Consider the following 23,505-nt stretch of genomic DNA (forward strand, 5'->3'; position numbering starts at 1 on the left):
GACACATGTAGGTTTTATTACTATAATCTTTTCTCAACTTAAAATCGAATAATATACCTACTAGCTATAAATCCTGTGTGTGTGTGGGGGGGTTATTGTTATTTATGAAAAGCAACAGAGATATGCATGCCCAAATAATAATCTCAAAATTACACTGATTTGATTCAGGGACTCGTGATATGTGCTTTTGTGGCTTTAATATGCTTTCCTTATTTGAGTCCTGCTTTGATTTATAAAGATATGAAAATCAGCTTGTATTTGTTTGCTCCACAGCCAAGCCTGAGATTAAAAGTCTCTTTCAGATCATCCCCACATTTCTTAAGCCCCACAAAGTAGTTAATTGAGATTGACCACTAAGTCTTCCTGCCAGTGGGTCTGTGCTCTCTGGGGCTGGGAGGTCCATGATGTGCATTCCTAGGTTAGCCTTGCATATGACAACCACAGGGATTCCATTCCTCTTTTATCTCTAGGTGATTTGGGAGTTCTGGTTGGCCTCCTTCCTTAAAAAGAATGGCTCAGACGGTAAAGAATCTGCCGGCAATGCAGGAGATCTGGGTTCCATCCTTGGGTTGGGAAGATCCCCTGGCCAAGAGAATGGCTACCCACTCCAGTCTTCTTGCCTGGGAAATCCCATGGACAGAGGAGCCTGACGGGCTACCGTCCATGGGGTTGCAAAGAGTCAAATGCGACTGAACAACTAACACTTTCACTTTTCACCTTCAAGATTCAAACTTTGTCTTAGCCTTTTCCTCCAACTTGCACCAGCTTAAAAGGGGGTGGAGGATAGAAACAGATCACTTTTGTTAATGCTGCTTCAAGGCTTCCCTGATAGCTCAGTTGTAAAGAATCTGCCTGCCAGTCCTGGGGTCTCTGGTTTGATCCCTGGGTCAGGAAGATCCCCAAAAAGAAATGGCAACCTGCTCCAGTACTCTTGCCTGGGAAATCCCATGGACAGAGAACTGGTGGGCTACAGTTCATGGGGTTACAAAAGAGCCATAGACAACTGAGCAATTAAACAACAAAAATGACAACTAATGCTGCGCCATGACGCCCTGGATCGAGGGATGCTCTCTTTGGGTATATTTTTTGTTTCCTTTAACATCATCACCTTCTTAGAAGATGAAAATGCAGGGGAACAAAGCTTCCTTGTATATTTAGGTTAGGACAATGCTGGAATAAGTGCAATTAAATACATGAAATAAGGCAGCAAGCCAACTCTACTGTGAGACTTTATGTTAAAATAATGATAAAATCTCACTGTATATAATGGATCCATGCCTGACAACTTATGAGCAAATCAATTCTTGAAAACGGATTCCAATTGTAAAGGCAACAGGACACTTTCTGTTCAGAATAATCTCAAGATTAATGTTCCTGAAATGAGAATGGTCATGTCAGTTAGCCGTTTTGTAAATCAGGATTTTTGTATAATGGAACATTATGTTTGTGCATTTATAATTAATGTGTATATAATTTCGGTGTGGGCTTTCCTGGTGGCTCAGAGGTAGAATCTGCCTGTTAATGCAGGAAACAGGGGTTCGATCCCTGGGTCAGGAAGATCCCCTGGTGGGTGGAATGGCAACTCATTTCAGTATTCTTGCCTGCAAGATCCCATGGAGAGAGAAGCCTGGCGGGCTACAGTCCATGAGGTCGTAAAAGAGTCAGACATGACTAAGCAACTAAACAACAACAGTTTAAGCGCACATGGAAATGCTCTAATGGAATGCTGCAGAATTTGGCTCCAGGAGACCTAGGTTTGAGTGTGGCCTTGCCATTAGGACTTGGACAAATTGCTTAACATCTCTGATTCTCATTTGTCACGTTGATAAGCTAAAGATAGTAAAGTTGAAGAAATGAATATGATATAAGTTGATAAACTGGAAAACAAGCACATGCTGATGTGATTTTTCTTCTTAATGCGTTCAAAAACAGGTCTTGCAAGCTTGGAAGGGATACAAGAGGCATCATCCTTGAAATTACAACTATGGAGTGTTTTAGATGTTGTTCTGAATGCAAACAGAGGCAGAATATTCAGTAATTCAGGATTTAATTGGTTCTAATAAAAGACAGAGGCCTTTACCCTTCGGCTCACCCCGTGGACACTTCATGCCACGAGTCTTTGTAAAGTGAGGCTCGGCATCTCCCCAGGCTTAGCTCGGATGAGCCTGCAGAACCCGGAGTGTGTGTGCTGGGCAGCACTGAAACCATCGCGGAAGAGACTTCCCACACTTGGGGTCCCTCCTGCTCGGAGCGCACTGTGCTTCTGTAGGCCTTTCAATTACCATTTTGAACACAACATCTTTGAAAGTTACTTTGCTTTGTTTGGTTGTTCAGGAGCTCACAAATGGCCCCAACTGTGGGAAATAAAAAGCAAATGAGGAAAAGGAAGTCTTTTACAGAGAAACACTTGTTCTGACTGTAGATTAGGCTCAGGACAAAGCAAGCAGAAAGAGGCAAGCTTTTCAAGAGCACGTCAGCTTTGAAACTTCAGGAAGGTCAGGGCAGGCTTGCTGGCCAGAAAGGCTCTTTTATCCCATTAATGTAACAGCTTCTGTGAACACAAATATTGTAGCATCTTGGCTAAGTTAACTGGAACTTTTTAAAGGAAATAAATGGCATTCAAAGAATTGAGTATGGCTTTCCAAATACAGTGGAGATAAAACAATGCCCAAAATTCCTCCATCACACTTCTCTGAAATTTTTCTACCATAGACTAGAAGCAAAGATTGTTTGCATGTCAAGCTCACCCCATGGCAAGTCATCCTGGCACGTAAGTCATGGTACCACCCTTTTCCTCTCTCTCAAAAACGATCCACCAAAGTGATGTATAGTACAGGTATGTCTAAGAACAACCATGATCTGACTAAATTTGTTTCTAAAAGTAAGTAAAGACTACAGCCAAAAGCCTGCCTATTATTTAATGGAGAACCAACTAAAGGCTTTCTTATTAGGGATAAGACAAGAATATCACTGTTTTCACTACTGTTTTAACAGTATGCTGTAAGTATCCACCAATGCAGTTAGCTAAGATAAAGCAATTTGTATGATAAGAATTGTAAAGACAAAGGTAAGCTGATCTCTATTTGTATACACTGTAATTATATATCTGAAAAGTTCCAAGGAGTGAATGGAGCTACTTTAAAAGACAAGAAAAGTAGTAAAGTAACAAGTTATAAATTTAACAAACTCTAATAGCCTACATATATAGTTAACCTTCCCCCCACCAAAAAAAAAAAAAAAAAAAAGGGAAAATGTGTAATGAAAAAGAACCCATTTAGCTTAGCACATATATATATAAAGTTTAAAAGTGTCCAAAGCCTATTTGTGGAAAACTAAAACACTACTGAAAAAATAGTAGATTTGAACAAAGGAAAAAGGACAAGCTATATTCTTGGATAGAAAGACTCTATCATTAAGAAATTAGTTCTCCCTTAATTATCCTGTACTTTTAACATACTCTAAATTTAAAATGCTATTGGTTTGTCAGGTGCAATAAGTTGATTATAAATTAATTTAGAAGAATAGTAAGCAACAATAGCCAGGAAAATCCTAAAAAAAAAAAAACAAAAAAAACAAACAAACCTTAGAGAGGGCTTAGCTTTTCCAAATAATTTAAATGTATATAAAGAAAATATTATCACTATTTACACACCAGGAAGTAGCATAGTGCTGTAGGTCAGTTTTGCACGCTAAGTCATTCCAGTTGTTGTGACCCCAGGGACTGCAGCCCGCCAGGCTCCTCTGTCCATGGGTTTCTCCAGGCAAGAATACTGGAGTGGGTTGCCGTGCCCTCCTCCAGGGGATCTTCTCCACCCAGGGATCGAACCCAGGTCTCCCGTGGTTCCTGAATTGCAGACGGATTCTTTACTGCTAAGCCACTGGGGACCCCCATAGGTCAATTATACTTCAAAAACAAACAAACACATTCATAGAAAAACAGGTCATAGCCGTGGCTACCAGAGGCAGGTGGTAGGAAGAGGGGGAACTGGATGAAGGTACAAAAAAAGGTCTCGTCTTGTCCTGTGTGTGTGCTCAGTCGCTCAGTTGTGTCCAGCTCTTTGCAACCCTGTGGCCTGTAGCCCACCAGGCTCCTCTGTCCATGGGATTCTCCAGGCAAGAATACTGGAGTGGGTTGCCATTTCCTCCTCCAGGGGATCTTCCTGACCCGAGGATCAAACCCACGTCTCCTGCGGCTCCTGCATTGGCAGGCAGAATTCTTTGCCACTGAGCCACCTGGGAAGTCTAAGAAAAAGGTACAAGCTTCCAATTATAAGATAAATAAGTACTGGGGAGGTAATGTTCAACACAACAAATATAATTAATACTTCTATATGTTATACATGAAGTTTGTTGAGAATAAAGCCTGAGTTCATATCACAGTGAAGAATGTATTTCCTATTTCTTTAGCTTTCTATCTATATGAGATGGTAGATGTTCACTAAACTCATTCTGATAATCACTGCATGATTTACATGAAGTGGAATCATTATGCTGTACATCTTAAACTTACACAGTGCTTTATGTCAGTTATGTCTCCAGAAACTGGATGGAAAAAAAAATACTATGAAGGCTGTATAATTAAAACATTTTGATGTTGATGCAAGAAGACAGATAAACCAATGGAACAAAATAGAAAAGCCAGAAATATACTATTTGCATATGTAAATTTAGTACAGAGTAAAAGTGGCTACTCAAATCTGTGGGGAAGTAGTAGTCTTCTAGAAATTATCATTGAAATAAATGGAGAGCCATGCGGAAAAAAAATAAAACTGGCCTCATTCCTCACATAATATGCTAGGAGAAATTCCAAATGGATTAGAGATTAAAATGTAAGAAAAAGAAACATTTAAATTCTATTTCTGAGAAATATGTGATCACCAGAACCTGGGAATGTAAAACTATGATTTAACATCCAGAAACAATCGGAAAAGACTGACGTATTCAACTACATGAAAATAAAACAAAAACTTGTGCATGACAAAAAGAAAAAGGTTTCCATGAACAAAATAAAAATAAATGACAAAGTTGACAACATTGGAAATTTATAGCATGCTTCCAAAATAAACAGAAACAAGGACTACCTAACCCATAGAAGAATGAGCTGATAGTTTTAACAGGAAAAGAAGTGCATGTGTGCTCCTAAGCGTAGGTTGGGGTCTTGTGGACAGGGCACTATAGTCGGGGGAGGCCATCTGGCTGGGTGTAGGGTCCTGCAAGCCAGGAATGAAAACCTCTGCCCCCCTCATCCAGGCCCTCCCCCAGGGGCACCATCAGGGATGTCCCCTTAGCTCGGGATGGGAGATCTGAGGTGGGAAAGTGCTGCTGTGGCTCTGGCCTTTCTCTGAGGCGGTGGAGCAAACGGTTCTTAAACATATGAAAAGACCCTCAACCTCACTGGTAATAAGAGAAAGGAAAATTCTAAATAACACTGAGCTGCCATTTCTCATCTATTAGATTGGCCAAAAATTTTACAGCATGCTCTGTTGGTGAGGCTGTGAGAGGGCCGTCATTCTTGTATATAACCATAGAAATGCCAAGTGATCAAACTTATGGGCACAGAAATATAGGAGGTGTTTCATAAAATCATAAGCATTTCTCCTTTGAGTTAGCAATGCCAATTTTAGGGACACAAATATATGTTAGCAAAACTATGAAAATACACAGGCACAAGGCTCTTTGTTGCATGCTCATTCTAAGAGCAAAAACAGTAAACATCTTAAATGAACATCAGTAGAGGGCTGGTTGGATTAATTATAATACATCTACCCTTGGAGGATTATTTCTGCACTGTTGTGGCATGGTCTTCATGATATGAAGCAGCGACACTGTTGACCTTTTGAGTCAGATGGCTCTTTGTTGCGAGCAGCTGACATCAGGTGGCCTCAGCCTGCAGCAGCTTGAGGCAGGGCTTCGGTCCCCTGCCAGAGATGAGGTCGGGCTGCAGTCAGAGCGCTGCATCCTAGCCACCAGACCAAGGGTCAGTAACAAGGCCCTCACCCTCTGGCTTTGCAGAAAAAGAATTCCCACAAAGAAAGTGGTGAACAAGTACTTATTAGGAGGGAAAAGTGTACAGTACATGTGGACCGACATGTGGGCGCACTCAGAGAGTCATGCCCTCGTGACAGTTTAGGTGACTCAATGGGGCACTTCTTCCAGGTTTCCCCTGGCCAGTCATTCTGACTTGCCTGGTTCAGAGTCCATATCTGCTATGTCTCAGGTCCTCCTACGCATCTCTTAGCCAAGGTGGGCTCCACCGAAGAGGCTAGCTTGGCATAAGTTAGCATCATGCCCCTTGGACCTCCAAGGAGCTGGTCTGCACTTGTGTAGCTGGGGAGGTTTCCTGACAGAATGAGAGATATGTGGGCCATTGTTTTCTGTCTGGGCGGGACCCAGCCTCCTCTCTCCACCTTCCTGCTATTGCTGTTTCCACAGGGAGCCACCTCCAATCCCTTCACCCTGGTGCTGAGGGGCCCATCTGCCTCCGGCCTCAGCGCCCGCCTGCACGTTAGGGAATGTTGAGCAGCTTCCCTGCCCTCTACCCATCAGGTTCTAGGAGAACTACCCCCAGACTGTGACAGCCGAAAACCTCTCCAGACATTGTGAAGTGACTCTGGGAGACGAAGCCCTCCTTGGTTGAGAACTACTGATAAAATGTTAGGTAAAATAGCTTGTTCAGGGGAAGTGTATACAATATGTTTATGGCCCACCAGGCGCCTCCATCCATGGGATTCACAGGCAAGAATATTGGAGTGGGTTGCCATTTCCTTCTCCAAAAGTAGATGGATAAAATAGAACATTACTGGAAAAAATGGTTGCTTGTAGGAGAAGGGAATACAAGAAAAGGAAAAATAACAAAGCTAAGCTTGACCATAACTTTTCTGTAAATTTAACACTGGTAATTTTACATATAATATAAAAGGAAGTTAAATGTTAAAAAAGCAAGTCAAAAATTTGAAAGTAAATGGAAGCAAACAAATTTATATGTGTATCCAGTTGGAAGCATGTATGCCCAGGGTAAACTCTTCTATATGACTTTACACCTACTAATTTGACCATATATCCCTAGTGGAATAAATCTAAAGGACAAAAAGAACTGCAAAAGAATATTAGATCAATCTGAATGACCATAATTGTAATTATAATAACAATATTGGTGTTATTCAGAGACTTTGTGGCACATTATTTCAGACAAGTGAATATTCAGACAGATGAATAAGTATGATGATGTCATTTTGCATGAGAAATGTGATCATGGGAGAAAGAAGATACACATGTAAAAGGAATGAGATTATGTAAAAACCTTGATGGGCACCTTGATATTGTTTTTGCTTTTTTATTGCAGTATAATTGACTTGCAATATTGCATTAACTTCAGGTATACAGCATAGTATCTCAGTATTTTTATACATTACAAAATGATTGCCATAGTAAGTCTACTTCCAACTTGTCCCCATGAAAAGTTGCTATAATATTGTCAACTCTATTCCCTTTGCATTACATCACACTACACCCTTGTGATTTATTTTGTTACTGGAAGTTTGTACCTCTTAATCCCTTTAACTAATTTCACTTAAATCCTCACTTCTGTCCTCTCTGGCAACCACCAATTTATTCTCTGTTTCTATGAGTCTGTTGCTGTTTTGTTACAGTTGTTTTTGTTTTTGTTTTTGTTTTGTGGTGTGTTTATATTTGTTATGTTCGTTTTTTCTTTTTGTTATGTTTGTTTTTCAGATTTCACATATAAATGAAGTTATATAGTATTTGTCTTTCTCTGAGTTATTTCATTTAGCATAATATTCTTTACAGCTATCCACATTGTCACAAAGGGCCAGATTTCATTATTTTTTATAGCTGAGTAGTATTCCGTTAAAACAATCTGTATCTGTGTATATATATATGTATATGGTTGCTTCCATATCTTGGCTATAGTAAATGATGCTGAAATGAGCATAAGAGAGCATGTCTTTTAAAATTAGTGTTCTTGTTTTCCTCAGAAAAATACCCAGAAGTGGAATTGTTGGATCATATAGCAGTTCTGTTTTTTCATTTTTTTTTTTAGGAACCTGCATACTGTTTTCCATAGCAGCTGCACCAATTTACATTCCTACTAATAGTGCATGAGGGTTTCATTTTCTCAGCCTCCTCACCAATATTTGTTATTTGTGGTCTTTTTGATAAGTCATTCTGACAGGTGTGAGGTGATACCTCATTGTGGTTTATTTGCGCTTTCCTGACCATTGGTGATGTTGAGCACCTTTTCAGGTGTCTGTTGACCAGCTGTGTGTCCTCTCTTTGGAAGCATGTCTATTTAGGTCCTCTGCTTATGTTTTAATCAGATTGGGTTTTTGATGTTGAGTTGTATGAGTTCTTTGTACATTTTGCTTATCAACCCCTTATCAGATATAGCATTTGCAAATATCTTCTCCCATTCAGTAGGCTGTCTTTTTGTTTTGTTGATAGTTTCCATTGCTACACAAATGTTTTTCAGTTTGATGCAGTCCAGTTTCTTTTTGTTTAGATTTTTTTTTTGGCTTTCATTCCCACAGCCTAAAGAGACATATGCAAAAAATATACTGCTAAGCCCAGTGTCAAAGTGTATTTTGCCTATGTTTTCTTCTAAGAGTTTTATGCTTTCAGGCCTTACATTTAAATCTTTAATCCTTCTGAGTTTATTTTTTATATGGTATAAGAAAGTATCAATAATTCAATTTGTTTTGCATATAGCTGTCCAGTATTGCCAGCACTATTTATTGAAGAGGTTCACCTTCCCCAATTAAAGTCTTGCCTCCTTTGTCATAGATTAATCGACTGTATAAGCATAGGTTTATTTCTGGGTTCTCTGTTTTGTTCCATTGATCTCTCTGTCTCTGTTTGGATGAGGTACCACACCTCATTGATTAGTGTAGCTTTGTAGAATAGTTTGAAGCCAGAGAATATGATGCCTGCAGCTTTATTCTTTCTTCTCAAGATTGTTTTGGCTAATTGTTTTGTACAAATTTTAGAAATATTTGTTTTAGTTCTGTGAAAAGTGCCCTTTAAATAGGGATTGCATTTGAATTTGTAGATTGCCTTGGGTAACATGGTCATTTTGACAGTATTAATTCTTTCAATTCAAGAAGATGATTTGTTTTTCCATCTTTTTGTGTCATCTTCAACTTCCTTTTTCAGGGTCTTGTAATTTTCTGAGTACAGGTCTTTTACCTCCTTCAGTTCAGTTCAGTTCAGTTCATTTTACCTCCTTAGTTAGATTTATTCCTAAGCATTTTATTCTTTTTGATACAATTGTAAATTGGATTGTTTTCTTACATTCTTTTTCTGATAGTTCACTGTTTATAGAAATGCAGGTTTATTTACATTAATTTTGTATCCTGAAACTTTACTGAATTTAGTATCATATCACGTGTAAACAGTGACACTTATACTTCTTTTCCAATTTGACATATTTAATTTCTTGTCTGATTTCTGTGGCTAGGATTTCTAAGATGTAAAAGGATTTTCCAATTTTGAAAGTGGCAAGAGTGGGCATCCTTGCCTTGCTCCTCATCTTAGAGGAAATGCTTTCATGTTTTCACCATTTATTATGATATTGTCTGTAGGTTTGTCCAACATAGTCTTTATTTTGTTGAGATGTGTTCCCTCTGTACTCACTTTGTTGACCTTTATTGTAATAAATTTATGTTTAATTTTGTCAGAAGCCTTTTCTGCATCTACTGAGATGATCATACGATTTTTATTCTTCAATTTGTTAATGTGGTGGATCACACTGACTGATTTGTGGTTATTGAACCACCTATCCTTCCATTCCTGGGATAAATCTAACTTGATCATGGTATATGATCTTTTTAATTTATTGTTGAATTCATTTTGCTCATATTTTATTGAAGATTTTTGCATCCTTGTTCACCAGTAATATTGGCCTGTAATTTTCTTTTTGAGGGGTGTCTTTGTCTGGTTCTGCCAGCCTCATTGAATGAATTCAGTCACATTCCTTCCTTTTCAATTTTTTGGAATATTTTGAGAAGCATAGATACTGACTCTTGAAATGTATTGTAGAGTTCTGTGATGCCATCTGGCCCTACACTTTTGTTTGTTGGCAGCTTTTTTTTTATTCCTGATTCAGTTTCAGTGCTGATAACTGATCTGTTCATATTTTCTATCTTCCTGATACAGTCTTAGAAGATTATAAGTTTCTAGGAATTTATGTATTACCTCTAGGTTGTCCATTTTACTGACATAAAATTTGTCATAATAATCTCTTGTGATCCTTTGTATTTCTGTGTCATGAGTTGTAACATCCCTTTCATTTTTAATTTTATTTATTTGGGGCCTCTCCCTTATTTTCTTGATGAGTCTGGCCAAAAGTTTTTCTTGTTTCTTGAGGTAGACTTGTATCATTATATACTTCCCTCTTAGAATTGCTTTGGCTGTGTCCCATAGATGCTAGATCATTGTATTTCCATTTTCATTTGTCTCCAGGCATTTTTTTTTATTTCTTCTTGTGATTTCTTCAGGGACCATTGGTTGTTTAGTAGCATACTGCTTCAACTCCACATATTTGTGTTTTTTTGCAGTTTGTTGTTGTTGTTGTGGTTGATTTCTAGTATCATGTTGTAGTGGTTGTAAAGGATGCTTGATATTGTTTCAGTGTTCTTAAAGTTGCTGAGACTTATTTTCTAGCCTAGCATGTGATCTCTCCTGGAGAATATTCCATGTGCATGTGCACATGAAAAGAATGTGTATTCTGCTGCTTTTGAATGGAATGTCCTAGATATATATATATGTATGTATATATATAGAGAGAGATTGATATATATTATATATATAATATCAATTAAGTTCATCTGTTTAATGTGTCGTTTAAGGTCAGTGTTTCCTTACTGGTTTTCTGTCTGGATGATCTATGGATTGATTTAGGTGGAGTGTTAGAGTCCCCTGCTATTCTCTCCCTTCATGTTTGTTAACATTTGCTATGTGTATTTATGTGCTTAATTGGCCTCCCTGGTGACGCAGTGGTGAAAATCCACCTGAAAATTTAGGAGATGTGGATTCAGTCCCTGGATTGAGAAGATTCCCCGGAGAAGAAAATGGCAACCCACTCCAATATTCTTGCTGGGAAATCCCGTGGATAGAGGGACTATAGTCCATGGGGTTACAAAAGAGTCAGTCACGATTTAGCGACTGAGTGATAGTGAAATCATGTTGGATAAATGCCTCTTTGCATTTATTATCCTTTTGTTGGATTTATTCGCTTAACATTAGGTAATGTCTTTCTTGGTGTCTTGTTGCAGTCTTTGTTTTAAAGTTTATTTTGTCTAAGTCCTGCTACTCCAGCTTTCTTTTGATTTCCATTTGCATGGTGTACCTTTCTCCATTCTGTCACTTTCAGTGTTTATGTATTTCTAGATATGAAATGAGTCTCTTGTAGGCAGCCTGTCTGTAGGTCTTGTCTTATTTTATCCATCCCGTCACTCTATGTCTTTTGTAGGAGTGTCTAGTCTATTTTCATTTAATTATTGATAAACAGGTACTTACTGTCATTTTGTTCATTGTTTTCTGATTGTTTTGTAGTTCTCCTTTATTCCTTTTCTTCCCTTGCAATCTTCTCTTGTGATTTGATGACTATCTTTAGTGTTTATTTGGATTCTTTTCTCTTTATTATTATTTGTGTGTGTGTGTTTATTTTAGGCTTTTGATTTGTGGTTACCATGAGATTTATATATAACATCTCTATGTATGGGTATTGATTTTAAGTTCATTATTTCTTAAGCTTGAATGCATTTTAACAGGCTTCATTTTTTACTCTTTTACTCCCACATTTTTGGCAACACATTGTACATCTTTTTATTTTATATATTATTTATCTACTTATTGTAGATAAAGATGATTTATTACTTTTGTCTTTTCACCTTCCTACTGAGCGTTATAAGTGTTTTGATCCACTACCTTTCCTATATTGTGCCTTTTCCAGTGAGGTTGTTCCAGTCATAGCTTTTTAAAAAAATTTTCTATTTGTGGCCTGTTCATTTCCACTTAAAGAAATCCTTTCAACATTTCTTGTAAAGTTGTCTTAGTGGTGATGAACTCCTTTAGCTTGTGATTATCTTTTAAAAGTTTCCTTCAATTCTGAATGATACCTCACCAGATAGATTATTTTGGGTGGTAGATTTTTTTTTCTCCACTTCAGCACTTGAATATATCATGCCATTTACTCCTGGCCTGCAAATTTTCTGCTGAAAACTCAGCTGATAGTGTTATTAGAGTCTTCTTGTTTGTAACTAGTTGCTTCTCTCTTGCTGCTTTTAAGGTTCCCTCTTTATATTTAATTTTTGTATTTTAATTATAATATGTCTTGCTGTGGACTCTCTGTGCTTCCTGTACATGGATGTCTGTTTCCCTTCCCAAGTTAGAAAAGTTTTCAGCTAGTATATCTTCAAATATACTATCTTCTCCCTTTTTCTCTCTCTTCTCTTTCTGGGACCTTTAATGTGTTTATTAGTGTGTTTTATGTTGCCCCAGGGGTCTCTTAAATTATTCTTTTTTTTTTTTTAATTCTTTTTTTTGTTTGTTTGTTTTTTCTGTTCAGCTTGGAATTTCCACTGCTCTATCTTCTTGTTCCCTGATCCTTTTCTCCACATCACCTAATCTACTGTAGATTCCTTCTGGAGTATTTTTTCCTTCAGTTACTGTATTCCTCATCTCTGTTTCGTTCTTCTTTATATTTTCTAAATCTTTGTTAAACTTCTCACTCTGCTCATCCATTGTTTTCCCCCCCAAGCTCATTAAACTTCTTTATGATCATCATCTTAAACTCGATGGTGGAAGATTGCTCATCTCTTTGCTTAATTCTTCTGGGGTTTGGTCTTGTTCTTTCATCTAGGGCATATTCTCCATCTCCTCATTGTACCTTATTTTCTATATTTGTTTTATGTATTAGGTAGTTCAGTTATGTTTCTCGATCTTGGAAAAGTAGCATTGTGCAGGAGACGGCCTTTGCAGCCCAGCAGCATACTAGCCTCTTGTTACAAGGGCTGTATGTTCCAGTGATGCCTCCTGTGTGGGTTGCCTGGGCTCTTTTGTTGCGCAGTCAACTACTGCAGATGTGCTGGGGGGCAGGCTGGCTGTCACCCCCGTTAGCTGCCAGGCCCTGCCACATGCAGTGGCCAACGGCCCACTGTGGACACGGTCGGCTCCCAGTGTAGTTGGCCACATGGCAGGGGGCGGGGATGGGGGAATGGGCCCAGGACTGTGCCAGTCCCCTGATGGACAGAGTCGTTAACAACTTAGTTTTGAATTGGTAGTATCAATATGAACTCATGATATAATTATTAAAAATGCTTTTCTGATTCTGCTAAAAAATACCAAAGCTGACAGCAATAAGCATTCCTAGTACCGGATCATGGTTTCTAAATGTCACTTCTAACTAAAAAGAAACTAACACTTCTTGAAGTTATAGATAAATCAAGAATGGAGCAAGGATATGTATAAGATGACTGAAAAAGTTACCAGTAGCAGTTACTGGAAAGCAAGAAAACCACCAAATTCTGCCTGGGTTGTGTCAGAACATCACAAGAGCCCACGTGAGAAGGCCAAGGAACGGCCATGTGTACATCAGTAAATATGGGCCTTTTCTACATGAAGTGTGTATACATGTGTGCATGCTAAGTCACTTCTGTCATGTCCTAACTCTGTGCGACCCCACGGACTGTAGCCCACCAGCCTCTTCTGTCCATGGGATTCTCCAAGCAAGAATGCTGGAGTGGGTTGCCCTGCCCTCCTCCAGTGGATCTTCCCGACCCAGGGATCAAACCCCCACCTCCTGCATTGCAGGCAGATTCCTTACTGTTGAGCCACTGAGAAAGCCTTTACATGAAGTGTACTTCAGAGTAACCAAATAATTAAAGAGAAGTTTCTTTTTAGAACTATTCTAGCTAATAATTGAGGAAGAAATCATAGAATTAAAATGGTGCTGTTTTGCACTTTAATGTGTCATGATCATCAGCGGCCTATATCACAGAATAAGATAGAGAACCAGATATTATGTATCTCCAGATGGAAATACACAATTTTGTCAACAAAAAAAGAAAAGGAAGAAGGAAATTGAATGGGAATTTTATTAAGTCTTCTGCATAAAACTGCCAATATAAGAAATACAGGGGACAGAGGAACATGTAAAACAAAACTATAGGGATACAATATGCAAAATTCAGACTATGGGAACAAAAGAAGAAGCAGCTCAGCTTTTTGATTAACAACAACAGCAACATGAAAACTGCAAGGGAGAAGTGGGGGGAGAAGCTACAGATTAAGAGATGCCTGCAGGAGACATTAATCAGGTACAGTGCGTGTGCCTTATTTGCACATCATGGTTAAAAGGAACTATGAAAATATACGTTCACAAGTACACAAGCATATGTACCTCATTAAAAACAATTACAGAAGTATGAACACCGACTGAATATTTAAAGACACTAAGGAATTGTTGTTTTCTCTGTTTAGATGCAGTAGTGGTATTGTGAGTGTGTGTGAGTATGTGTGATATGTGTGTTTTTACTTTGACTCCTTGTCTTTTAGAGATGTACACTGAAATTACATGATGGCTAGGATGTGCTTCAAAATAATACAAGGGAGCAGATGGGAATGAACAGGTGTAAAGATAAAGCAAGATTAGTCATGAACTGATCATTGCCAAAGCCGAGTGATGAATAAAGGGTTCATCCAGCTATGACTTTTATAAAATTCTCCTGAAGAGTTTGGAAACAAAATGCTTCCTAAAGAGAAACAACTTGGGACCTTTGTGCTCTAGCTGCCATTGGCATTAGCACCGTGCTCCCCGGTAGACACCTCTCTGAAGGAGAACCACCTCTGCGCTCTCCTCTTTTTCCTTAGCCTCTTCCTTGTTGCTTATCGTGTCGTTGCCTCCACGTCAACTCCACTCTAGAGCAGTAACAGCACATAACCAGAATGTGCGATGATGAGAGCGTAACAAACTGAGGTCACCTTGGGATGTCCTACATTGCGCCCCAGATAATCTTCCGGAATGATCATCCTCCTGGGGTCATCTCATCTGTTCAGTTAATAGTGAGAATATTGATCCTCACAGTTTATATTCCTGTTAATGTGAAATGCTGGTTTATTGTCAATCTCTAATGACAGCACGCTTTCATAAGAATCTCCCTACTTATTAAAACAGCTGTTTGAAGCTGGGATCCAAGGACACAGAGGGAAGAGAGAGGGAGGGGGCCTCTTTTACTATCAGTGAGTAAATTGGCATCGGTCATCACTCTTGTCTTCTTTTAACTGTAGGTATTTATCAAAGTGCTGGATAATAATGATAACGGCCCAGAATTCTCTCAGCCAAATTACGATGTGACCATTTCCGAGGATGTGCTTCCAGATACCGAAATCCTGCAGATTGAAGCCACAGACAGGGATGAGAAGCACAAGCTGAGCTACAGTGTCCACAGCAGCATCGACTCGGTCAGCATGAGGAAGTTCCGCATAGATCCCAGCTCTGGAGTCCTCTACACGGCCGAGAGGCTGGACCATGAGGCACAGGACAAGCACATCCTGCACGTAATGGTAGGACCAGACTGCTTAATGCCCTCCTAGCGGAAGCACCTGCTTAAAGCACACGCCTTAGCCGCCAGGCGGGCAGGGCCCTTGACTTTTGTAAGTAGTGGTGAATGTGATCTTTTCACAGCAGGGTTGCCTTCATTCTTGCCTTTTCACTTCAGCGAGGAATTACTATTGTTAGGTAGTGACTCCCTATTTTTGCCAAACTGAACTATTAGAGGAACTGTACAGTAAAGGCTCATGACAGCCTGACTTGAGAGGGAAGGAACAGGCTGTGTTTCCATAAATCTCCGAGGCTGTGGTATTGGTTTGCGTCCAGAAGATTTGGTGGAAAAGTTTAAAAGTTCCTTGAGAAGATAATCACAGGGGTAATCATTTATTTGACCTGTACAGTCCTTAGTCCTTAGAAGCATTTAGAGGACTGATTTATTACTTATTGCACTGGCATTGGACCTAGCGATAAATACTGGCTCACAAAAGTGATCTCAGAACTCACCAAAGCCTGTAGAAATAAGTCTAAATTTGGGTTCATACGGTCTCCAAATTATGTAGAAGTCACTTTCATTTTAAAGCAAAGGTTCGACGAGTTTGCATAAATGAGAAGTAAAGATTAGTAAGAAAACACACTTGTTTATGACCTAAAACCTGTCCCTTTAACTACCCAAGAGCCCCCTGGGCAATTTCACAGCTACCACCTGTCAGAGACCCCTGAGTTCCTTAAGACTGGGTAGGAGGGCAGAGACTTAGTTTCTGTAGGTTGACTCTAAGATGCACTAAGATGCTGTCAATTCTGAAACAGCTGAAGTAATGTTCCAGTAAGTGCTGCTCCTTCTTTCCAAGTCTGGAAACCTCTCTGCGCAAGAGGAAAGCTGGATGCCGTGGCGCTGGCTGTGGCTGCCAGCTGAGAGTGCGGGGAATGGAGGAGGGACTCGGGTTCATGAGATGCATTCCTCTGGCTGCTCATTCGTGCATTCATTGAACAGATATTTCTCCAGCACCCACTGTGTACTATGTTCTGTTCTAGGCACTGAGGATATAAAAGAGACAAAGTCCTTGCACCCTTGGACATTCGAATGGAAAAGATCTAGATTTCAATAATCCCAAAATACAGAGTCCAGCTTGGTCCTTAGGTGGGGCAGGCTGGTCTATAGACAGGGAACTTAGCATGCTCATTGGCTAGCATTTACATGTATCTCTTCAGGAACAGAAATCCCCTCCCAGTGACTAACACCATTCTTACCATTCTTCAAGCCATGTCTGTTCATTCTTTCCTTAAATAACTCAGAGTTCAGTGTGCTCACCCTGTATCATTTATCATTTATGTAACTGTTTAGAGCAAGCAACTCCTTTATGCTGCCTTTCTCCAAGCTAAGCCCTTTTAGTCATTTTGCTGAACTCCTTTCAGATACTATTTTTGAAAACCCCTTCCCCTTATATCTAAAGGGAGGGTAAGGGGTAGGGCCTTTCTCGGTAGATTTTCTAATTTCTTCAAACCTCTCTGAAGTTAGGGGGTCTACACCTGAACAAGAAAAAAAGCACACATTGGATTAATGCTACATACAATTATAGCAAAATCATGTGTTATAGAATTGATTAGTTGCAAGCTTCTGCCACAGGACTGGAAAAGGTCAGTTTTCATTCCAGTCCCAAAAAAAGGCAATGCCAAGGAATGTCAAACTACCACACAATTGCTCTCATCTCACAAGCTCAACATCTGTTGGACTATCAAAAAAGCAAGAGAGTTCCAGAAAAACATCTACTTTTGCTTTATTGACTACGCCAAAGGAGACTTGTTTGACTGTGTGGATCACAACAAACTGTGGAAAATTCTTAAAGAGATGGGAATACCAGACCACCTGACCTGCCTCCTGAGAAGTCTGTATGCAGGTCAAGAAGCAGCAGTTAGAACTGGACATGGAAAAAACGACTGGTTCAAAATTGGGAAAGGAGTACATCAAGGCTTTATATTGTCACTCTGCTAATTTAACTTATATGCAGAGTACATCATGCAAAAAGCTGGCCTGGATGCAGCACAAGCTGGAATCAAGATTGCCGGGAAAAATATCAATAACCTCAGATATGCAGATGGCACCACCCTTATGGCAGAAAGTGAAGAAGAACTAAAGAGCCTCTTGATGAAAGTGGAAGAGGAGAGTGAAAAAGCTGCCTTAAAACTCAACATTAAGAAAACTAAGACCATGGCATCTGGTCCCATCACTTCATGGCAAATAGATGGGGAAATAATGGAAACAGTGAGAGACTTTATTTTCTTGGGCTCCAAAATCACTGCAGATGATTTTGGTGACTGCATGGTGACTGTAGCCATGAAATTAAGACACTTGCTCCTTGGAGGAAAAGCTATGACCAACCTAGACAGCATATTAAAAAGCAGAGACATTATTTTGCCAATAAAGGTCCGTCTAGTCAAAGCTATGTTTTTTCCAATAGTCATGTACAGATGTGAGAGTTGGACTATAAAGAAAGCTGAGCCCTGAAGAATTGATGCTTTTGAACTGTGGTGCTGGAGAAGACTCTTGAGAGTCCCTTGGACTGCAAGGAGATCCAACCAGTCCATCCTAAAGGAAATCAGTCCTGAATATTCATTGGAAGGACGGATGGTGGAGCTGAAACTCTAATACTTTGGCTACCTGATGCGAAGAACTGACTTGCTGGAAAAGGCCCTGATGCTGGGAACGATTGAAGTCTGGAGGACAAGGGGATGACAGAGGATGAGATGGTTGGATGGCATCACCGACTCGATGGACATGAGTTTTACTAAGCTCTGGGAGTTGGTGATGTACAGGGAAGCCTGGCATCCTGCAGTCCATGGGATCGCAAAGAGTCGAACATGACTGAGTGACTGAACGGAACTGAACTAAGCTTCTGCCATGTGCAAACCAGGGAAAACTTGAAAGCAGTCAGGCAAGGTTCTTTGGCATGTAGCAGTGTGCGAGTGTCACATTTTAGAAATTAAGATTTCGTTCATCTTCCCAGTGGTTAGGGTTCTCTCTTAGCTCTGGACCTTTATTTATGTTGGTTCCTCTTGCCTGAAATACATGCCACACACCACCTCCCCCAGCATTATACCACTTCTACTTGGTTTTGTAAGCTAGGCTACATTCTTCTTACTGCTTACTCATATTTTGGCATTTATCTCTTTGCCTTTTATCTGACTACTTACTTGTTTGCATTCCCTAGTCAACTGCTGAGGGCGGGAACTGTATCTAATCAATGCTGAAACACCTGGGGCCATCCTGGGGCTTAAGAGATAACAGATGATAATAAAAGTTTGTTGAATGAATGAATGAATGACAGTGCCTACATTGCATTCATTACTTCCACATTTCAGTTTCCCCTTTAGAAGAGCCTCCATCCACCATTCCATTAGCAACTGTTCAGGCAAATTACAGAGGGCTGGGTGAGGGAGACCAGAGGGAAGTGCTGTGTTTGTGATAGTCGGGCTTCAGTTCCACAAGCACGAACTGGACACAGGCCAGAGGCCAAGCTAATGCTGAGCAATCCAAAGTGGCCCCAGCGCTCACCGTGTTCACAATCAGCGTCCCCACTTGGTAGAAGCACTGTCAGTTACTGAGAAGCTCCTCGGCCTGGGAATGGGTCAGGCACTTCCCGTGCATGATTTCATTTTGATTTCACTGTAGGCAGAGCCATGTGAATTCTTTGCAACTTAAAGATTTTAGTCCTATTGCTTCTTGTATTTTGCCTCAAGGTCAGAGATCAGGAGTTTCCTTATCGAAGAAACTTGGCCCGAGTCATTGTGAATGTGGAAGATGCTAACGATCACAGCCCTTATTTTACCAACCCACTCTATGAAGCGTCTGTGTTTGAATCGGCTGCTCTGGGATCAGCTGTACTGCAGGTGACGGCTCTGGACAAAGACAAAGGGGAAAATGCAGAACTCATGTATACCATAGAAGCAGGTGAGAGCTGGTGCAGACGGCAGCGTCATGCATGGCACTGGACCCTCAGTAGTGTTTATCACCGTGTAAAATTCTCATAGTTACCACTGGCATGTCTCCAAATGGATTTTTTGGCCAAGAAACTGCCCTATTTGCTCAGTGATGGTGTATTAAGTTCTTGGCATTTCAGTAATATGTCTTCCATCATTGACAGCAAAGAAAGAGTTTCCTTTTATTGTGTTCAATCTCAGATTTTTCTGGAATGGAGAAGAGAGAAGACTGCATAATAAACTCTGTGGCTTTTTTTGATGGGTCAACAAGCCCATGGCCTCAGACTGAAATAACCGAAGCCTCCCATCATAGGAGGGCTGCCAGACAGTTCTGTGAACTGAATCTTAAAGATCATTGTTTACTTGTCAGTAGCTGGGCTGTGGGCTTCAAAAATGCCTACACCCCTCACACCCTAGTTCGCACAAACTCCCTTCATTGGAGGTGATGTGAGTAGCAGAGTAGTGGGTAAGGACTCAACAGCCTGCTTAACCTGACAGATAAATAAATACAGGCTCTTGTGTTGTTAAAACTTGAGAGTATTTTAAAAATTCAATTTTGATATCTAGAAGGCAAGACCCTAGTTTACTGATGGTCTGCAGATGGACACTTAGAAAACACTTATGACAGAAGAGATAAATGTCCAAGTGAGGAGAAGACTGTAAGCCTAAACATTACAAAGATCCTTCTCTGCTCGATTTTCCCTTCCCTGTTCTGTCTTCTTCGAATATTCAAGCCACATATTTCCAAAATATTCTGCAACATTATGTCTGTCGTGCATAATGCCAAATGCTGTCTCCTTTCATGCTAGCGCTGGAAAGGCTTCTTTCTCTTGATTTAAATAAGGAGCATTTTTGAGACTGGTTGAATTAAAATATGAATGCTAGAATGATAACTTTGGACTAAAAACTTTTAGGAAAAAAAGCCAACAACCTTCTGTAAAAATAGCCCCTCTATTGAATGACAATATAAAACTATTTCCTGTATTAGACACTGACATTTTACATGAGTCTGTGTAAACTCTATACCAAAAAAAAAGAAAGAAAAAACAAGAAAAGACATGGGTTCATAACAGCCAGGTGCCCCAAGAGAGTTTGTCCATTTCTTTTCCAATTTTCCATAGAGTTTCCTTTCAGCCTAAAGCCTGACAGTGCGTGTGTGTGTAGATGTGTGCTAAATCGCTTCAGTCGTGTCCAACTCTGTGCCCCTGTGGACTGTAGCCCACCAGTTTCCTCTGCCCTTGGGATTCTCCAGGCAAGAACACTGGAGTGGGGAGCCGTGTCCTCCTCCAGGGGATCTTCCTGACCCAGGGATCAAGCCGGTGTCTCCTCTGTCTCCTGCATGGGCAAGTGGGTTCTTTACCACTGGTGCCACCTGGGAAGGCCAAGCCTGATAGTACTTTTTTTAAAATGCTATTTTGCATTTCTTGTTTATCACAGGCCATTTTAATTATTTTGTTATTGAGTCCTTGTTCCTTTAGTTTCACAAATAATACAGGGAAACTTTAAAAAATAATTGTTTAAATACTGCCACTGGAAGCGAGGCAATTCAATAACTCTTTATATTCATTCTATAGTTCTTCCCTAATCATGTGTGTTTTTTCTTTTCTCCTCATTTATTTATGCATATACCTTCTTTTATGTCATTGTCATCATTTAGGTATATGGTTTTATTTCTACTTTTCTTAACATCTTCTAAGCATTTGTCCGTGTGTCTACTTGTTTTTTATATTTGTCAGTAGGGTTGCTACTTCTCCTCTCAGATAACCAGACAATTTCAAAACCAATTTGGGGGTTCTCAAAGAGTAATTTAAGGGTAATTTACCATCCAGCTGAAAGTTCTGCGTTGTTTATCTTTCAGCTTCCAAAGACTGTAGCCCGGTGCTAAACATGGAGAAAGAATTCAGTCATTTCCTCAAATAAAGCTAGGGAGAAAAGTTTTTTTTTTTCCCTTAAAATTTCTTTTATACAGAACACTTGAATTTCCAGAAACCCCAAGGCATGCTTCATATCTCAAAGAATAAACTTTGATTAGATGTGTAAAAAACTAATGAGAATTACAGGACAGACAGACCTGTGCTTGACCTGGACTGGTTCTGGTTAAGCCAAGGTTCTTTGCAGATCATGGTAGGAGACAGGCAGATCCCAGCTAGTTCAGGACTTTGAAGCAAATAACAAGAGTTTGGTGTAAAGTGTTGTTGTTGTTTAGTCACTAAGTCACGCCCAACTCAACTCATTTAAATGCTCTCACAAACCTCAACCAGCAAGATTCACTCTGTTTACTGGTGGTCCATATTTAAGGCTTCCCTGGTGGCTCAATGATAAAGAATCTGCCTACCAATGCAAGAGACACGGAGACTCAGTTTCCATGCCTGGGTCAGAAAGATCTTCTGGAGAAGGAAATGGCAGCCCACTGCAGTATTCTTGCCTGGAAGATGCTATGGACAAGGAGCCTGGTGGGCTACAGTCCGTGGGTCACAAAGAGCTGGACACGACTGAGCGACTAAACAACAGCAATACATTTCCTAGCCCCTGCCTGGCCTGAAGTAACTACGGAAGCTTTTTTGTTTTTAATTAATTAATAAATTTGGCTGCACCAGGCCTCGGTTGTATCCTGAGGGATCTTTCGTTGTGGCACGTGGGATCTAGTTCCCCGGCCAGGAATCAAACCTGGGCCCCTTCCTTGGGAGCTTGAAGTCCCAGCCACAGGATCTCCAAGGAAGTCCCTAAAGCTTTTTGTTTTTACCCAAAGGACTGAGGTAGAATCAAGTGCAGAACTTCAGGTCTTATATTTAGTTCAGGGTTGACTTTTGGGGCCAGCAGTGCTTCACGGGTGGCTTGGAGAGAAGGCAGTACAGGAGAGACCAGGACTAGGAAAGAGCTAAGTTACGATGGGAGGGAGCGTATTAGACTCCAAGATGGATACAGACGGAGAGTTAAACTTTTTTGGATCTACCTCTCTCAACCATTCAACATATATTTACTAAGCTCCTTTTTTGTGCCAGGCACTGTGCTGTGTACCAGATTCATAATGGTAAGTAACGTCAGCACAGCTTTTGCCCCGTTGCCGAAAGTCTATAAGAAGCCATGCCGTTGTTATTGCTGAGTCACTAAATCGTGTCTGACTCTTTGAAACCCCATGGATGTCACCCACCAGGTTCCTCTGGCCATGGGCCAGGAAACTAGGAGGAATAATGGTGTGGGTTGCTGTTTCCTTGTCTAGGGGATCTCCCCAATCCAGAGATAGAACCCACATCTCCTGCATTGGCATAGCTTCCATGAAAACAAGCAAAGATTAGCTTCCAAAGATTCAAGTAGAGCAGAGGAGAGAAAGCAGGAAGTGGATTCCAAGTAAGCAGGACAGTGCCCTGAAGAGAGAGAGACAGTGGCCGCTGGACAGCGTCCTGGGGTGGGTATCAAGGAGATCCGCAACCGCAGGACCGCAGGGTGGGGCAGCGCTGCGCGGGGTCAAAGGCTGGCTGGGCCTCTTTCGTCCCTGCCATGTGTGTCTTGCTGTTAAGTCCTGAGCCTGCAGGAAGAAAGGTCTCACATAAAGGAAGAAAGGTCTCACCTGAAAACTCCACGTGGGGCCCCGTAATGAGGATGTAGCATTCATCATTCAGGCCTGCATGGCAGGTATCTCTATATTTGCCTCCCCTGAGATGCTGAAGTGAAATGATTCCTGCTGTCTTGTGACGGTCTGTGAATCAAATATTGGGTCACACTCGATTCCATAGTACCATCCTTTGAAAATTTGCAAGCTTGTTCCCGAGCTCATTGACCTTCTTGTTGTCATCATGAAATGGTCATGTTTAGATGGCATATCCACATTTGGGGTCATAATCAAATTCTTTACCTCTGTTAGATTTGCTCCCTCTCGAGAAATTAACAAACATAGAAATAGACTTCATAGGAACATGACATTTTCATTTTCAGACATGGAAAAGTTTAATTAACAAGTATATAGT

General features: G+C 40.4%; 1 protein-coding gene across 9 annotated transcripts in view; it reads left to right on the forward strand.

The window, feature by feature from the left end:
- Nucleotides 1–23,505, forward strand: part of FAT3 (FAT atypical cadherin 3) — a 762,831-nt gene that overhangs the window by 622,079 nt on the left and 117,247 nt on the right. For 8 of the 9 annotated variants that reach the window (XM_043876646.1, XM_043876691.1, XM_043876701.1 and 5 more), the window contains 2 exons: nt 15,304–15,579; nt 19,301–19,511. In XM_043876646.1, the coding sequence (XP_043732581.1) occupies nt 15,304–15,579; nt 19,301–19,511 (487 nt within the window). The remainder of the gene's footprint in view (nt 1–15,303; nt 15,580–19,300; nt 19,512–23,505) is intronic. The other variant, XM_043876719.1, reaches the window with a different exon arrangement.

The sequence above is a fragment of the Cervus elaphus genome, chromosome 2, assembly GCF_910594005.1.
Source record: "Cervus elaphus chromosome 2, mCerEla1.1, whole genome shotgun sequence".
Taxonomy (NCBI): domain Eukaryota; kingdom Metazoa; phylum Chordata; class Mammalia; order Artiodactyla; family Cervidae; genus Cervus; species Cervus elaphus.